The sequence below is a fragment of the Mesoplodon bidens genome (assembly GCF_964165515.1).
Source record: "Mesoplodon bidens genome assembly, chromosome: 6".
NCBI classification, from domain to species: Eukaryota; Metazoa; Chordata; class Mammalia; order Artiodactyla; family Ziphiidae; genus Mesoplodon; species Mesoplodon bidens.
Genome location: NC_138162.1, coordinates 2,489,979 through 2,505,259, shown reverse-complemented (window position 1 = coordinate 2,505,259; position 15,281 = coordinate 2,489,979). Strand labels below are relative to the sequence as shown.

At 52.7% G+C, this 15,281-nt stretch overlaps 1 protein-coding gene across 5 annotated transcripts in view; it reads left to right on the top strand.

Moving 5' to 3' along the window:
- The window catches only part of VAV2 (vav guanine nucleotide exchange factor 2), a 177,992-nt gene extending 173,242 nt beyond the window's left edge, over window positions 1-4,750 (top strand). For 3 of the 5 annotated variants that reach the window (XM_081237302.1, XM_081237299.1, XM_081237301.1), the window contains 2 exons: window positions 252-409; window positions 4,557-4,750. In XM_081237302.1, coding sequence (XP_081093428.1) covers window positions 252-409; window positions 4,557-4,604 — 206 coding nt within the window. In that variant the 3' untranslated portion in view covers window positions 4,605-4,750. The remainder of the gene's footprint in view (window positions 1-251; window positions 410-4,556) is intronic. The other 2 variants (XM_081237303.1, XM_081237300.1) reach the window with 1 other exon arrangement.
- Window positions 4,751-15,281: the final 10,531 nt, after the last annotated feature.

Sequence of the window (15,281 nt, the reverse complement as noted above, 5' to 3'; positions counted from 1 at the left end):
GGGGCGGTGAAGCTCTGACTTCATCACGGTGGAGCTCGGATGGGCCACGTGCCCACAGGTTGGGGCGCCCACAGAGGAGCGAGGGACCCTGGGATTGGAGCCTGGTCTGTCCCGCCAGAGCCTTTCCACTCGATGGGCTCCTCTGTGGGCGCGGGGCTGGGCCCCGGGGGAGAGACCCAGCTCGGCCTGAAGGACCCTCCGCCCTGGCGGCCCCGCCTGGCAGCTGTGTGACGCCGCCCGTCTTTCCCCAGCAGTGTTTACGCCCCGCGTCATCGGCACGGCCGTCGCCAGGTACAACTTCGCTGCCCGGGACCTGCGGGAGCTCTCGCTGCGAGAAGGCGATGTGGTGAAGATCTACAGCCGCATCGGTGGGGACCAGGGCTGGTGGAAGGGCGAGACCAACGGCCGGGTGAGTGGGACCGGCCCCGGGTCCTGGGCCCCACGGGGGCTCCGCCTCCCTGCAGTGCTCGGGAAGGTGGGGCTCCGGCAGGCTGGCACCGCAGCACCACCTTGCCCTGACCCTGTGCCCTCTGCGCCCAGGAGGTTGGGTGTCCCCAGGTTTTGTGAGCCAAGGTCACAGTGAGGAAGCGACTTCCTGGCTCAGATCTGGACCCTGGCCTGACGCTGTATCTGTGCTTGGTCCTATTCTACGGTCCGTTGTGGAAACGGCAGGGGACAGATGTCGGGTGTAGTCTTTAAGTCCCTTGCACGTGCCCAACCCTCTTTGCAGGCCGGGAGGCTGCAGAACTGAGAGTAGGGCCGGGATGTCCTCACTGGGCTCCTGCCATTCCATAAGACCCCCTTTACACCTTGGTGAGATGGGAAGGGACACACAGTGTCCCCAGCCAGCCTGCGATTCTGAAACCCCACAGCCCCTTATCCTGGTACCCTGTCTGGACCCCCTGGCTTTGACCAGTTCCATTGGCAGTCACCCGACAGGGTGTCTGGGCTCCACAAAGCACCGATTAGGAAACGTCCAGTTTTTGCAGGGGCTGCAGCTGCCCACAGACTTGGCTCCCGTCACTTACCATTCCATTGCCAGGTGGAAGGAACTGGTTTGCCTCCACCTTGGAGGCCCTTGGGTCTGATCCTTTTTCCACCTGACAGCCCTTCAGAAGTGTGAGGCCTCTGAGTCCTCGGCAGTCGACCTAGAGGGCTGGGATTGCTAGCTCTCAAAAGTGCCAAGAGGCGCCTGGAGCTGGGCCCTCACCCCAGTCATGAAGTCAGCCAGTTTCCCAGGTGATGTCAATGCAGAGTTCAGTTTTAGAGCCACTGGCTTAGAGTGTTGCTAGATATTCCTGTTGTTGATACTTTAACCCTGTTATGAAATGTCGCAGTTCTTCTTGTTGTGAAGTCTGCTTTACCTGCTGTTTGGGAGACACCAGCTTTTTGAGGGGATTAGTGTTTTGCATGGCATACTTTCTTCTTTCTTGTATTCCTTTCAGCTTTGCTGTATTCTTATATTTAAGATAGTTAGGTGATAAAATCTTATTATAAATGGACTTGTACAAGCCAGTCTGATCTGACGGTCTTGGCCTTTTGATTAGTGGAGGTAGTCCATTTACATTTAATGTAATTACTGTGCTGTTTAGATTTAAATGCATCATCTGTTTATTTTCTGTTTTTCACATCTATTCCTTCTTTGTTGTCCTCTCTTTCCGACTTTGGGATTAATCAATTTTTCTATTCCACTTCTCACCCCCCTTGCTTAGTTTGTTAGTTACGCATTCTTTTCCTGTTACTTAAGTGGTTACCTTAGAGGTTCAATGTACACTTTGACTTCTGACAGACCACCTTAAATTAGTACTTTCACTACTTACCAGACAATGCAAGGACCTGACACCCTTTGACTGTATTCATTTTCCTTCCAACTTTTGGGCAGGTGTTGTCATGTTTCTTAATTTGACATTTTTTAACCCCGTAAGACATTATTTTTGTTTTAAGCAGTTAATTTTCATTTAGACTTACCTCTTTACCTTTCCCAGCGTTCCTCACTTCTTTCTGCATCGTTACACGTACAATCAAAACCACATTCCTGGTGCTTGAAGGTCCCTCTTAGTATGATTTTTAGTGCAAGTCTGCTACTTACAGATTCTCAGTTTTCGTTGGATCTGAACACATCTTTCTTTCACTTTCTTTTTTAAATGTTTTCATTATAAAATATTTGTAATTTATTTTGATATAATTTCAAATTTAAAGAAAAGTTGCAGTCCTACAAAAACTCCCATATGCCCGAATTTACCAATTAAGAGTGGTTTGTTCATTTGGTTTCTCATTTGCATTCTCTCTCTCTCTCTCTCGTAAGTGTGTGTGTGTGTGTGTACACTTATTTTTCTCTAAACCATTTGGAAATCAATTGCAGAAATCATAGCACTTTACCCTTAAACTGTAGTTTAACTGTAGTGTGTATTTCTTAAGATCAAGGACATTTCCTTTTGCTATAATTATCTACTCCCCAGTCCATATGCAGATTTCACAACTGTCCCAATAGTGTCTTCTCTAGTTATTTTCCCCTGGTCCTAGATCATGAATTGCATTTACTTGCCATGACCCTCAACTCTCTTTAATCTGGGACAGTTCTTCAGCTTTTCTCTGTCTTACATGACTTTGACAATGTGGAGAGTATGGGCCAGTTATTTTTGTAGACTATCCCTCAATTTAGGTTTCTTTGATATTTCTTCATGATTAGACTGAGGTTGTATTTTTTGGTGGGAACACCACAATGGGGGTGTTTTCTCTTTTTCAGTGCTGTAGGGTCCTTTCAAGAAGTTTATGATGTCAGTTTGCCCCATTATTGTGACATTAACTTTGATCACTTGGTTAAGGTGGTGTCTGCCAAGGTTCTCCACTCTGAATTTACTGTAATTAATAAGTAATGTGCAGGGTAATACTTTGAAATCAGATAAACAGGCTGTTCCTCATCAAACTTTCACCTACTAGTTTTATCATTCATTGATGAATTTTGCCTATTCAGTTATTTCTATCATGGTGGAGAATAGTGATTTTCTATCTTTTTTTATACACTTATTAGTGGGCATTCTACTGTAAGGAAAAGCTTTTTCTTCTCAGCTTGGTCATTCACCCCCAGCAATCAGTCATCTCTCCAATGAGACCTGCTTCCTTTTTGTGAGCCATTTTATTGAGTTCATTTTTGAAGGGTATTTTTTACCGGGTTTAGAAGTCTAGGCTGGCAGGTCTTTTATTTCAGCACTTTGAGGATGTCATTCCATTGTCACCAGACTTCCATCATTTCTGTAGAAAAGTCCATCAGCATTCTTTTTTTTTTTTTTTTTTTTTTTGCGGTACGCGGGCCTCTCACTGCTGCGGCCCCTCCCGTTGCGGAGCACAGGCTCCGGACGCGCAGGCTCAGCGGCCATGGCTCACGGGCCCAGCCGCTCTGCAGCATGTGGGATCCTCCCGGACCGGGGCACGAACCCGTGTCCCCTGCATCGGCAGGCGGACTCTCAACCACTGCGCCACCGGGGAAGCCCCTTGAGTTCATTTCTGAAGGGTATTTTTTACCGGGTTTAGAAGTCTAGGCTGGCGGGTCTTTTATTTCAGCCCTTCGAGGATGTCATTCCATTGTCACCAGGCTTCCATCATTTCTGTAGAAAAGTCCATCAGCATTCTTATGGTGATTCCTTTGGAGGAAGTGTCTGCATACTCTCCACTGGGCTCCATGTGAAAAAAGTCTTTGCTTTTCATCAGTTTTACTATACTGTGCCTATGTATGGTTTTCTCTGTATTCATTCTGTTTGAGATTTGCAGAGATTTTTTTGAATGTGTGGTTTGATGTCCTACATCAGTTTTGGAAATTTCTTCAGATAGTGTATCTGCTCTATTTTCTCTCTTTTCTCCTGGGGATCTGTTCACATGGATGGTAGATCTTGTTCACCATAGCCCACATATTATTTTTACTCTTTTATGTGTGTTTCATCCATTTCCTCTGGTTTTCCATCTCATTACTTTTTATTGACTTATCTTCCAGTTTATTAGTCTTCTTTTCTGCTTTGTCTAATCTGCTCTTAACTTCAGTCATTATATTTTTCAGTTCTAGGGCTTCTATTTGATTTCTGATTTCAGTTCTCTGGGAAAATTTTCTGCTTTTTCATCAGTTTTCTGAAACAGACAGGTTAGAGTTACTTACGTTTCCTGACAGATGACCCCAGTATCTGGATGACCTGTAGATTGGTTTCTGCTGTCTGCATTTTCTCTTAGTTTCTGTCACTTGTTCCTGATTAAATGCTGAGCTTGCGTATAAAACACCGTAGAGGCTCTAGATGATGTTATTTTCCTCCAGAGAGGATTTAATTTTTTTCTGGCTGGCAGTTAGCTGGTGGGCAGGTCGTCTTGAACTGCTCTGGGCTGGTGCATTTCAGAGTCACCCCTACTCCTGGGCCTCGGCTCCGCTAGGCTCTCTGCCTCTTCTCCAGGGCCTCTCTTGGGGGTGGGCGTGCCTTAGAACGCCAGCCTTTTAAAGAATCACCCACCTCCACAGACCTCCACTTGCCCTCACCCTTCACACACACTTAACGTGAGTCTGCCATCTTTCTCAGATTGGCTGGTTTCCTTCAACGTACGTAGAAGAAGAGGGCATCCAGTGACAGCAAGAATGTGGACAGGACTCGCGGATTTTCTTGGAAGAGTCGCTCCAGTGCTGAAGTCTGTCTCCAGCTCTGAGACTCGGAGGGGAAATGCCCGCCAACCTTCCAGTCTTCAACAGCCCATGGGGATGGGGAGGGTGTTCAGAATCCTACATGTGACCCGTCCCACCATCAGCCTGCCCTTGGTGGCCTGTCCTGGGTACGCCACTTGTACATACAGGAAATCTGGGCCAGCCCTGCTTGGCTGCCACCACCAGAGTGCTGAGGAGAGGGAGCGCCTGTGGCATCGCGAGCCAGGCTCTGGGTGACAGCTGAGGCCAGAGCTCACCTTGCCCTTGTCCTGTCAAGATGGCCTGCAGGAGCTTAGGTTTGAATGGCATATGCTGTCCCAGGGAGGGCTGGGGACCTTCCCCTTGGTCCCTTCTGCTCAGCCTCTGGACCCTCAGCCCTGCTGCATTCCTGCTGCTCCCAGGGGGAGGCGGAAGGGACCAGAGCCAGGCTGCTGTGCTTGGGGACAGAGGGAGAGAGCATCACCAGGGCCTGTGCAGCCCCTCGGCCTCCTCCTGTCCCTCTGCACCAGGGGTGTGCAGAGACCCCAGGGTGGCCGCTCTCTCGGGAGGGAGCCTTAGGAACCTTGAAGCTGCCGACCCTGATCCCCAGTCGGTACTGTCCTTTGCCCTGAGTCCTTGGTGTGTGTCCTGTCCTGCTGCCAGGTGGATACATCGTTTGTCAGCCCTGACGTGGGCGGGAAGCAGACGGGTTTTCCGCTTGCTTGGTCTCTGCTGCTCACTTTCCTCTCCAGAAGAAGGCCCCCCGCCACCTCTCCCAAGCAGGCGGGCCCTCTGGGTGTCCCGTGTCCTGCAAGGGGGTCCCTGAGGGTCTTCCCAGCCTTTGCACAGATGTCGGTTCTAGCCCTTGGCAAGTCCTCCTTCCAAGGGCTCTTGCAGCCCATGAAACAGGGCCTGCGGCCACAGCCCGAAGTAAGTGCTCTTGGGGAAGCTCCGCCCCCGAGCTCGCCCTCCTCACGCCTCCTGGCCCTTGACCTCTGGCTGGCTTGGCCGGACCCTCTTCTCTCTGCCCGGATGTCGCATGAGACCCAGTGACGCTGTCCCCTCTGAGATCCGTGCCAAAGCTACGGGTGCAGCGTGGGCTTCGTGGGTCCCCCTTTCCCTTTGGTCAGCTGCACGTGGTCGGGTGTTGCCAAGGCTGGCCCCTGCTGGGTGGGCTCTGGTGGCCACACTGCACCCTGGGGTTCCTCTGAGGTCAGCCTTGTGATCTCCAGCCTCAGCTCGACACAGCAGCATCCTGGCGTGGGGAGGAGATGGGGAGGGGGTCTGAGAGGGCGTGTGCAGGCAGGAGAGACAAGGCAGCCAGCAAAGGCTTGGGAAATGAGGGTCACAGGATTGTATTTGGGGGCGGTGGGCAAAGCGGGGGAAGGAAGGATTTTCCACGGAGAGAGCAGACCCAAATCCTTGTCAGGGTGCACCCAGCACTTTGCACGTGACCTCGGCGCAGCTGGCCCAGCTGTGAGCCCGGGATGGGAGGGGAGAAAACCAGCCGGCCAGCGCCTTTCTTGTTTACGGTTGTTGTCGGAAAAGTTTTGGTTTCTGTTATTGATGTTGTTAGGGTTTTGTTTTGTTTCGTTTTGGTTTTGGTTTGGCTTGTTTGCTTTATAAGGGAAAAAAAAGTTGGTAGTTATTTCCTCCAAAACTTCCATTATATATCTGTGGATAATAAGGAAGAGATTTTATAATAGCAAGAAAATAATGTATATTTGAGGTCATCATGAAACAAGGCGGCGTGATAACGAAGGACACTGAGAAAACCTAATTTAGAACCTGGTTCTTGTGACTATTTTGCTTTGTTTTTGTGTGTTAGGAAGCTTGTCTTGGGTGGGTTAGTTTTTGCACTGCAGGAAGCAGGAGGCGAGGAGGGCCGGGCACAGGCTGGGATGCGGGTGGTTGCAACAGGAGATGGGACGCCCTCTGGCGGGGCTTCGGACCTGGGGCCTGAGATTAGCTGTGAAAACTTAGGAGCCCGACGCATGCGGGTCAGGGATCTGGGGGTCCCGCAGCTGGTGGTGACCCCAAACAGAACGCAAACTGTACATTTGCCAATAGGGTTTTTTCAGACCACGGTTTCTACCACAAATAAACCTGAGTTCTTTTCTGCAGGAGTGGCTGGGCTTTCATGCTGGGGAGGAGGGACTGGCTGGATTCCTCTGTGTCCAGAAGGGTCTGCCCCGTCTGGATACTGTCGGCCCAAGGGGCGGCGGCCTGGGTCAGACATGGGCCTTGGGGTGGCTCGGCCTCAGGCACCCGCTGGGGGTCTGGAGCGACAATGATGCCAGGCCACCGACCAGGCACCTCCAGACTAGCCCAGGTCACGGGCTTCCTGTGCAGCGCTCTGTGACCCCTCCAGCAGCTCTCAGAGGCGGGTGTCACTGTCTTCTGTTTGGATGGAATTCAAACCCCAGCCCTGCCACTTGGGCATGTCCTGCACCTCCTGAGCATGTTTCTTTATATATACGTGTTGGAGATAAAAATAATCTCTCCGGAGGGTGACTCCGTGGCCTGTGGTAGAGAAAATCAGAATAGTACGGTAGAGACTTACTTCTCCCTTACGGGGAAGCAGTGCAGAGGTGGTAGCCCAGGGTGGCTTGGGCGCCCCCCCGCCCAGACTCCCCTCCCCTTCAGCGTGCACTTCCTTCCTCCTAGTTACCTCGGGGTCCAAGGTGTCTGCTAGACCTGCTGCCGTCGAGGCTGTGGGCAGATGCAGAAGCTGGCACAGCACTTCCCCTTACTCTCCTTACCCAGGGCTTGAGCATGTGGCCACTCCTGGCCACACTGGGGGCTGCAGATGCAGGACCTGGGCTGGGTGCACAGCCTGGAGAATGTTGGGTCTTGTTACTGCAGAGATGGGACCAGGCAGGACCCACCTTGGGGTGGTGAGGGCCTGGCGCACACCTGGTGCTCAGCAGATGTCAGTTTTTGTTACAGACCGAGGAGGCAACCGCAGATGTTTGAGGTGACACAGCTGGAGAGTGTTGGAGGTTGCCCGCAGCCCTGGTCTCCAGGACCCAGAGCCTCAGAGCCTGGCTTAAGCTGGTGCCCCGAGAACCAGATGGGGGGGACTGCCCCCTCTCTGAGAATCTCTCAGGCCTGAGTCCCCCGAGAGGCCAGGTGTCCCCACACCGCCTCCCCGAGAACCAGCCTCTAGTTGCGAGTTCTCGTGTCCACACGTAGGGGATGGAAAGGTCCAGCCCCTCGCTGACCAGCCCCTGGGCCGGCACTCAGCTGCCCTGAGCTTGGACGGCCCCGGAGAAAGCTCCAGGCCGGGGAGCAGACAGCTGTGGCGGCCCGAGGGGCAGCTGCGGGTGAACATGGGGGCTGGGGGCCCTTGGGGAGGGCACCAGCAGCACCCGCTGAGGGGTCCAGACCGGAAAAGGGTGGGAAGCCCCCGGCCTGCGTGTGGACGGGGTGGAGGCCCAGCAGGGACAGGCCTGCCTGCCCAAGGTTACCCCAGACGCTGGGAAGCAGATGGGAGCTGTGCGCTCCTGGTCTCTGAGGGTGGCTGCCTGCGGGCTCTGAGGGGCACTGAGTGTCCTGCCCCTTGATTCTCTTTTTTTTTTTTTTTCCATAAATTTATTTATTTTATTTTTGGCTGTGTTGTGTCCCCGTCCCTGTGTGAGGGCCCTCTCCAGCTGCGGGGAGCGGGGGCCACCCCTCATCGCGGTGCGCGGGCCCCCTACCGTCGCGGCCTCTCCCGTTGCGGAGCACAAGCTCCAGACGTGCAGGCTCAGTAGCTGTGGCCCACGGGCCCAGCTGCTCCGTGGCATGCGGGATCCCCCCAGACCAGGGCCCGAACCCGCGTCCCCCGCACTAGCAGGCAGACCCCCAACCACTGCGCCACCAGGGAAGCCCCCTTGATTCTGACAACTGCAGACTCCCCTTGGGCAGGGCCACCGTGGAGGCCTCTTGGGTCCAGAGTTTGAGAAACACTCCCTGGGTGAAAGAAGGAAACAACCCATTTCCTGAGGTGACGTGGACCCCTCTGCCCGCCACTCCACCACTACTGACGGGAACGCCCTAGAAGACACAGAATGCAAGGCTGAGCTTGAGAGGGGGGGCCCATCCTAGAGAGGAGAGACCTGGAGCACAGCAGCCACGGGGGGCCAACGCCAGGGCAGCTTCTAGGCTCTCGGGCCACCTGGGGTTGGGACCTGGGATTCTAACACACGTGGCGTCAGCCACAGGTCCTCACAGGCCAGGGAACTCTAACACACGTGGATCAAAACAAGATCACGGACCAGGACAAATATTTCAATGTGTTTTTTAAGCTTTCCAGAAATAAAAGAATGAATTAACAGAATGGTTAACCCTGGGCTTCAAAGAGAAAATAAAATCCATTGGGCGGCAAGCAAAAGATCAAGTGCCTTAACCGGGAGAACAGCTTGGGTTTGCCCTAGACTTCAGCCTGTCCGTGTGCCCAAGGCGTCGTGCTCACAAAGTCTAAATGTAAGGCAGCAAGTAGGCCATTTCCAACCCTCAGCATCTCAGGGACTGTTCTGCATGGGAGCGCTGCTTACAGAAATGACCGGGGTCCAACGTGGAGCCGGAGGAGGGGGGAAGCTGCACCACAGGATCGGGGGGATGTTGAACCTCTATCTGCAGGAACATGTCTCAGACGAGGTGAAGATTTGGTTTCAGAACCTAATATAACGATTCTAAACCCTGTCCCTTAGAACAAATGTCAAAATGATTTCAGGAAAGCGCTGGGAAGAGGAAAAGACAGGAGGTGAGAGGCAGCATAGGTGCACTGGTTTTCTCATCTTTTCCAGGTAGAAGTCAAGACCTGGTTGAAACCTGAAAACTAATAGAGGTGTCAGTATACTTAACAGCATAAAGATAAACACTAAGAAAGAAAAGATAATGAACTAAAGTTGGATGGAGGTGAGAGAGGGTAGGGAAGAGAAAATAGTCCAATTTCATCACGGCTCATGTAGAGGTGATGGATACTGCCTGAAAAGAAAAGGCTTGGTGTCTGTTTCCGGCGGTGTGTAGGGGGATTGGCTTTCTGTTGCTGCCATGACAAATTACCAGCACACACCGTTGTCTTAGGGTTCCATGGGTTATAGAAGCCCCGCACAGGTCCCCCTGGGCTGAAATCAAGGTGCTGCACGGGGGTGTTCCTTTCTGGAGGCTTTAGGGGAGAATCTGTCCCTGGCCTTTCCAGCTTCTAGAAGCCGTCTGCATTCCCTGGACCATGACCTTCTTCCATCTTCAAAGCCAGCAGGTTGTATATCCGACCCTTCTGTGGTCACGTCTCTCTGTCTCCCTCTGACCACAGCTGGGAAATGTTCTCCACTTTTAAGGACACGTGATCAGATGGGTCCTGCCCACAAAATCCATCTCAAGGTCCTTCGCTGTCATCACATCTGCTAAGTCTCTTTTGCCATGAGAGGTAACGTGGTCACAGGTGCCGGACATTAGGAGGTGGACGTCTCTGGGGGGCCATTATTCTACCTACAACGGTACACTGGATACTCTGCCCAGCCTCCCTGGTAAGCACAACGAAAGCGGTGGGAAAGTGTTTCTGATTTCATCGCTGAGCCGGTAATGAAGAAGAAACACGCAGAAGCCAAAAGTGAGTGTAGTGTAGGCAGGAGTCCAGAGAGGTCAGCTGGCCCCCTCCTTATGGGCATTGACCCAGCCTAGTGAGCTTGAGTACCAGTTCATAGAGCCCGGATGGGTGTGGAGGAGAGGGGACAAAGCCCAGCCCCCCACCAAAGTACCAAATCTAATAGGTGAGCTCTTTCTTAAAGCTGGGACCCCAGTGGACCTCACTCTAAATGTCAAGATGCCTAGGAGTTCGCCACTGCTGCAGCCACCACAGCCATTGTGGAACGGCAGAGAAAATTCTGTTTCTTGGACCTTGACGATGGGTGGAGGGAAAAGCAAAAACTTCCCTGAGGACGTGTTATGGATCCACCTGTATCCCTCCCAAAGAGATACGATGAAGTCCCCGTACCTGTGAATGTGACCGGATTTGGAAATAGGGTCTTTGCAGGTGTAGGCATGTTGAGATGAAATAATGAGCTTGGGTCCTGATCCAATATGACTGGTATCCTTATAAACGGGAAATTTGGACACAGAGACAGACATGCACGCAGGGAGAACAGGCTGTGAAATGGAAGCAGGTCCTCCTTTAGAGCCCTTAGAAGCAGCCAGCCCTGCTGACACCTTGATCTTGGACTGCTGGCCTCCAGAACTGTGAGACTAAATCGCTGTTGTTTGTGGTACTTTGTTAACATCAGCCCTAGGAAACACATACCATGTGTAACTCTAATTTGGCACCGAAGAAGGTTGCTGCCTGAATTTGCACTTCCTGCGGGTCTGAAAAACCGGGAGCTGAGAGTGTAAAGTAGAATCACAGGTTGTTGATACTCCTGAGTGCCCGGAAAAAGGAAATGCACATCACCTCTGCAAGAATCCGCTTTCAATTTCAGCCTCAAATAGTCCCTGAGGGAAAGTTCCAAGAAACACACACTCACTGTCCAAAAGCACAGGTAACACAGGGAAATGGGTAGCAAAAACCACAGGCCACTGAATCGGATCCACAAACAGCCTACAAAATAATTATGCTTAAAAACAGTCTAAAAGGGATCGGAACTGTGTGTAGTGACCAAGGAACCATGAAGAATAACCAAGCCAGTTAGACAATCAAACGAAACTTCTAGACCTGTAATCAAACTTTGGGACCATCGGGCAGCTGGGCTCATACTGGGCACCACAGCATGACATGGTGTGGGTCAAGGAAGCACTGTTGGGAGACATTTGCAAGGCAAGCCTAGAAGCCAGTGCTGCTGGCGGACACACAGTGTGTTTGCATTCCAGAGGATGACACCGTCACCCCTACCCTAAGACTACCTTCTTATAGTAGGAGCAGGAGAAAATGGCCTTGTCAGAGGGAGAAGTACAAGCAAACTCCTTGGGTTCCAGTGCTTATGGGAGTTGTCTGGGAATGCCTACTGCCCTGCCTTGCAGATCCTGGGGTGCGGGAGGGGCTACTCTTTCTGTGACTCTGTCTAATCTGAGCCACAACTACTGAAGCCTGCACGCCTAGAGCCCGTGCTCCGCGACAAGAGAAACCACCGCAATGAGAAGCTCACGCACCTCAGCAAAGAGTAGCCCCTGCTGGCCACAACTAGAGAAAGCCCACGCGCAGCAACGAAGACCCAACGCAGCCAAAAATAAAATTAAATTAAAAAAAAAATACTCCGTAACAAAAGTTGTCGACTAATACTAAAGCTGAACTTGAACCAAAATTTGTGACCTTGATAGCTTGCATTGCAAGAGCAGAGGGCTGGAAGTAGGTGTTCTTTTCACACATAGTCCTTCTTTCAGGCTGGAACAAAACATTGATTCCTTGAACAAAAGTTTTATGTCTCCGTTAAGCATTTTCAAATTATCTATTTAAAATGTAATTTTGGAATTCCCTGGTGGTCCAGTGGTCAGGACTCTGTGCTTCTGCTGCAGGGGGCACGAGTTTGATCCCTGGTTGGGGAACTAAGATCCCTCATGCTGCGCGGCACAGCCAAAATTAAATAAAATATTCAGACATAAAGTGTGTGGCCTCCATTTGTTTTTTAAAAAAGTAATTTTTCCAAGTTTTCCCAAGTTGGAAAATAATTTTTCCAAATTTTCCAAGAAAATTACAAATGTATTAAATGTACACAGATTACAGGGTTTTAAAATTACAGCCCTGGCTCAGATGGCTGTCTTAGGGCGGCTGGTTCCCCCTGCTCTGGGGGGGTGGCAGTGGGGAGCTTTACTGAGAAGGTTTTGCAACGCTCGTGGGTTAACTCAGACTCCTGTTCCTTAGTCACAAGTTGATGAATTTATTTTCCTTAACAATTTGGTTTTGATCTTCTCCTTTTCCCTAGAAAAAGAAAACCCACACATGCACCTAAAACCTATGTGGGCGCACTGGAACCGGCTGGTGCCAGCTCATGGGAGCTGAGGGTGTAGCCTCTTCCCAAGTCTCTATTCGGTGGCGTCCTTCTCATCGGCAGGTTGACATTGGCCCTGGTGGGGGCAGGTACACGGCAGCAGTCAGCCAGCGCCCCCCACCTGGAGAGCCCAATGTTCAACGTTCAGCGGCACCCCACTGGATAAGGGGGCTCACTGACACCGATCAGCTGTGATAGCCCTGGAGGGTAATACACTTCACAGCACAGCCTCAAAACACAGAAAGGAGAAACACACAGAATTATGGGGAGAAGTGGACACATCCCAGTCGCAGAGGGGGACACTCACCCAGCACTCAGAGATAGCCGGCGGTATTCAGTAAGGAAGCTCCCTGCCAGGGGAGTGTTCCGTGTGGAGGACTGCGGGACAGCCAGACAGAGCCCAGGCTGTCACTCCCAGTGGGGGTCCACCTCCCTGCCCGTCTGCAGGTCCCCTTTTTGGGGACAGTCCCTGTCCAGGGGGCTGCATTCCCAGTCTCTGGGTCCAGCGTTCCCGGGGGTGTCATACTCACATGTGGCCACCAGGGGACGATGTTTCCTGGGAAGGCGCGTTCTCCTCTGCTGTCTGGATCTTGGTGCTGGCCCCGCCCACACGGGCTCAGCGGCCAGAGTGACCAGTTCCATTCCGACATTTGTTTCCATCACAAATAACGTTGGAAAGAAATGACGGAGTGAAGTGGGAGCTTCAAGGCCCTGGCACGCAGCTGCCCACGCCCGCTGTGTGTGTGTGGCGACAGGGCAGCTGCAGCCCCCAGTCGTCCTCACCTGCCCTCGGCATGTGCGTCTAGGGGGAGGGGCACCCACCTGCCTCTCTGGAAGGACCACCACTTAGCCCCAGATAATAAAACATTGTCTTCATGAAGGCATGGGCAGGGAATTGATGTCATTTTTTTTTTTAAGGTTCTTATTGGAAAAATAAAATCTTGGCAGTGCAAATGCAGCCCTCAACAGTTGTTCTGGAAACTTCCCTGGTCCATGAATTGCCCGGGTCTGGTGCCCATTAGCTGTGTTCTGTCTTGGTTTTCTCATCTCTACAATGGGCAACAGTGTTCCTCCCTCCCCTGAGATGACACACATGAAGCACTCAGCACACTGCTGCTCCCCCTGCGCCCCCCCCCCATAGGTGTGTCCTGCTGGCAAGGCTCAGGGGCAAATGGGGCCAGTACCAGGTGTGGCTGGGTCAGATGTGGCCAGGTATTGTTGGCTGGTTACTTAATGTCCCTCCTCTGCAGGGCCACACGCAGAGCTCCGAGGAGGAACCTCCTCCCCTGACCAGTCCTCCACTCCACCCTGGACGTCTGCCCAGTCAGAGGGCGGCCTGCAGACGCCTCCCTCTGCCCTGGGAGCCTGGCCAGCAGGTGGGTGTGGAGGGCTGGCCGGGGCTATGGAGAGGGCCAGCCTGGGCCAGAGGAGGTGTCTCAGGGCCCGTAATAACATGCAGAGAAACTCACAAAAATTCCCTGAAACTGACAGTGCGGGGGTTATAGTCCCTGCTTCCCAGATGGGGAAAGAGGCTTCTAGAGGGGAGACAAGCCCAGATGGCACAGCAGCCTGGCAGCAGGACCCTGGTCCAGGGTCCCTAGATGGAGCCTGCCCACCTCCTGACCTGTGGCCCTCTTCCAGACCCAAGCAGCACCCAATCGATGACAAATCCTACAACGCTGACCCACAGGCAAGCCCAGCCCTCCAGCCACCACCCCTCGTCCAAAGTCCAGGGGGACTGTGCTGCCCGCTTGCTTGGGACAATTTTGCAACAGCTGCTTGTCTTTGAGCAGAGGGCAAAGGGAGGTCTGGGCTGCCTTGGCTGCGGTCCTGGGGCTGCAGTGGCTACTGTGTCCCTCGCCTGGGCACCCCGTGTCTACGGGTCTGAGGAGGTCATGCTCCTTCCTAGCCCCCTCTGACCTGTCCTTCACCCCACCCAGGGAGGGCAGCCCTGCCTCAGGCTGCAAGGCCAAGGCTGCCATCTGCTGAGTGACCAGGCTGCTGTCCTCTCTGCCCTGGACCCCGGCACTGCCCCGGGAAGCCTTGTGCTGGTGGAGCCAGCCTTCCTCCAGAGGGGCCAAGGGGTGGGGGAGTGACAGTCTCTGTCCCCATGATGGGGACTGACAACGGCGACAGCACATAGGCCAGAGCCCCCGCCACCTCCTCCGAGACGGCCTCCTGGGTTTCTGCTGGAAAGACGGACAGCTTGTTCAGGACCACCCCCAACACAGCCGGCCTCGTGGCCGCCTCGCCCCTCCCTGCCTCCATCTTCTTCCTGGACCCTGAGGCCCTCAAGGGCAGGGAATGGGTCCTAGTTGCCTCTGGGTCTCCCTGCAGTTCTTTGCATACAGTAGGTGCTCAGTAAATGTACAGGGCAGACAAATTGGCAGCAAGACAGTTGGACAGCTCAGTGGGAATAAGAACACACATATTTGTTTGTCTGTATTAATCACAGCAGTATCGTGCCTATATCACTCCCTGTATTAGCAGCTGGCATTACCATTTTGTTCACTGACAGAAATTTAAATACTTTCTTTGACCCCGTGGGAGGAGGAGGTCCTCTTTTATAGCAGCACCTGTTCTGATTCTTTGCACCTTCAGAGGTGGATGTACTTACTCGTTCCAGACTCCGTCTGTCTGACTGCAGGCTTGGTCTGGCTCCCCCA